At 36.2% G+C, this 2,952-nt stretch overlaps 1 protein-coding gene across 1 annotated transcript; it reads left to right on the top strand.

Moving 5' to 3' along the window:
• The first annotated feature begins 651 nt into the window (after positions 1 to 651).
• Positions 652 to 1,351, top strand: LOC119643257. Its single transcript, XM_038042602.1, has 2 exons — positions 652 to 1,002; positions 1,131 to 1,351. Exons 1-2 carry the CDS (start codon positions 673 to 675, stop codon positions 1,260 to 1,262), a joined length of 462 nt encoding a protein of 153 aa, XP_037898530.1. The 5' UTR covers positions 652 to 672; the 3' UTR covers positions 1,263 to 1,351.
• The last annotated feature ends 1,601 nt before the right edge of the window (positions 1,352 to 2,952 follow it).

The following is a 2,952-nucleotide window of genomic DNA, read 5'->3' as shown; positions in this document are numbered from 1 at the left end:
TGGCCCATATTCGATGCGTATTCGTCTATGATGATATGCTTAAGTTAAACTTAAGCTTATGCCGCGAATGTGTCTACAATATCCATAGGGCAGGCGGACAGGCGGATTTATATCGCATAATCGACTCGTAAGTTTACATGGGTTCGAATGGATTGAATGATGTAAATATATATGCATTTTCGGTTTCGTGGAGGCTGCTTCAAAATAATCAAAATTATAATTGGCAAAGTATTGCTCGTAAACTAGATATCTTTCTTCTTTTCTGTTTCATCCCCTCTCTCTCTCTCTCTCTCTCTCTTTATTCTATTGCTTTAATTATCTCCTCTCTTAAAATTAATTAATTTTCTACTAAAGTAAAGGTTAGGAATTATGGAGAAAGCTGCAATATTGCAGACGGAATGATAATAACAACTAAAGGGAGCGCCTAAAAGGCCTACAAGCTAAAACTAGGTAGATAAATGGGTAGGGATGTCGAAAATTCGCCCAAGGACATAGTATTTATATATTTTTTCTCTTTTTTCCCCCTTCTCGCACTATATCTTTATTATTGTATATCTTTGTTTCGCTTATTTTCCCTTTTTGTGTATATTTTTTTATTATTTTTTTTTTCTTTTTTTTTTCATTTTTTTTTTTTTTTCATTTTATCAACACTTTCAATGCTGCAATTGTTCAATGCAAACTGTCACAATACTTATGTCAACATATATACGGTCGCACAATCGCGTGCATTCGCGTACAATATTCTCGTGTGTGAATTCATTTGCTTGTGGGCAGCCAAGTGCCAATTATAAAGCAGAAAAAGTCATGTCAGATAAACTGAATTTCCCGAAGCATACCGGAATACGAGAAGCTTCATTGTTGGTGGTCAAAGAAAAGTGCGGACGTTATACATTGATACGTGAACCATTATATCTGGACAGATGTGTCGTATGCAGTGAGGCCGATTGGGATGAATACTTTGAGATACAAGAGATCTCATCGAAGGATACATTCATATTTAAAGTATGCAAAAATTACTCCAGAAAACTTATTGGGGAAAAACAAAAAAATTTATTGGTTTTTTATTTATTTTTTTTTGTTTTTTATTTCTACATCCTACTCATATTTCAATTGTTACCGTTTTCACGCAGGCTGAGGACAATGTACGCACTAAACAATGGTATACACAGTTGCAATATCATGCACAAGGTATGGGTGGCTGGCGCAAAAGACGAAATGCTTTGGCCAATATTATGATCAATGGAATGCTGGCACGCAGTTAAACTATATTTTATGTGTATATCAACTATAAATCCCGTAGAGTATATTACCAAGAAAAATAATAATAACAACAAAAACAACAACAACAATTATAATGTTATGACGTATTTTCAATGTTTTCTTTCAACATTTACATTTTTATAAAATAAGTGCTTATGTATGTAAATTGTGTTAAAAAAAAAAAAAAAAACAAATACAAAAATACAAAAAATACAATAATAATTTGGAGAATCAGTTTACTTTAAAATGAATTTTTTTTATTTTTTTTTTATTTTTGGTTATCAATTGCTAATAGAACTTTTATTTTCTCTCAACTTGTTTTTTCATATAAAACATGATTGAAATTTTGAACGATTTGTTCGCTAACTTGTTTTATTACAATCTCTTTTATTTCCTGTATATGTAATTAATTCAATTTAATCTTCACACATAAACAAATACGTTAGTAATCAAAAAAGAAGAACAAGAAAGAATTATAATATCGTAGTAATTGTAGAAAGTGTTGAAAATTGTATATTTTTTAATGTTTAACACAGTAAAGTAAAACATGTACACAACATGTAAGCGTGTATATGCAAAAAAGGAAAAAACAAAAAAATGAATTAAATAAATAAATAATAAACAACATTTGTGTTAAGAAGACTTGAATTAATTTTAACGTTTAATAAATGTCCGAAAAGTTAGCATCACTGACTACGTTAATCAGGCGACTAAATACGTATGAAATATTGGAAAATGTCTTATTGAAGCGCTAACATTGTGGAATGGCGTCTGATCACCATTCTTCCCTTCGCTCTCTCTGTCACTCGTTCTCTCGTGCGTAGATATGATGCCCTCTCACCTCCTCGCACTGTCGTGTTTTATTGCACAGCCAACAATGTGGAATGGCGTCTAATCGCCATTTTTCCCTTCGCTCGCTCTGTCACTCGTTCTCTCGTGCGTAGATATGATGCTCTCTCACCTCCTCGCACTGTCGTGTTTTATTGCATAGCTAACATTGTGGAATGGCGTCTAATCGCCATTCTTCCCTTCGCTCGCTCTGTCACACGTTTTCTCGTGGATAGATATGATGCTCTCTCACCTCCTCGCACTGTCGTGTTTTATTGCACAACTAATAATGTGGAATGGCGTCTGATCACCATTCTTCCCTTCGCTCTCTCTGTCACTCGTTCTCTCGTGCGTAGATATGATGCTCTCTCACCTCCTCGCACTGTCGTGTTTTATTGCACAACTAATAATGTGGAATGGCGTCTGATCGCCATTCTTCCCTTCGCACTCTCTGTCGTCACTCGTTCTCTCGTGATTCACTCTCAACTTCTCGCACTATCGTGTCTTATTGCAGCGCAAACATCGTGGAATGGCGTCTAATCGCCATTCTTCCCTTCGCTCTCTCTGTCACTCGTTCTCTCGTGCGTAGATATGATGCTCTCTCAGCTCCTCGCACTGTCGTGTTTTATTGCACAGCTACCATTGTGGAATGGCGTCTGATCGCCATTCTTCCGTTCGCTCTCTCTGTCGTCACTCGTTCTCTCGTGATTCACTCTCAACTCCTCGCACTATCGTGTCTTATTGCAGCGCAAACATTGTGGAATGGCGTCTAATCGCCATTCTTCCCTTCGCACTCTCTGTCGTCACTCGTTCTCTTGTGATTCACTCTCACCTCCTTGCACTATCGTGTCTTATTGCACAGCT

This window comes from Glossina fuscipes, unplaced genomic scaffold, assembly GCF_014805625.2.
Source record: "Glossina fuscipes isolate IAEA_lab_2018 unplaced genomic scaffold, Yale_Gfus_2 59573, whole genome shotgun sequence".
Taxonomy (NCBI): Eukaryota; Metazoa; Arthropoda; class Insecta; order Diptera; family Glossinidae; genus Glossina; species Glossina fuscipes.
The sequence above is the reverse complement of the archived record's forward strand: the minus strand, read 5'-3'. Positions and strand labels throughout refer to the sequence as shown.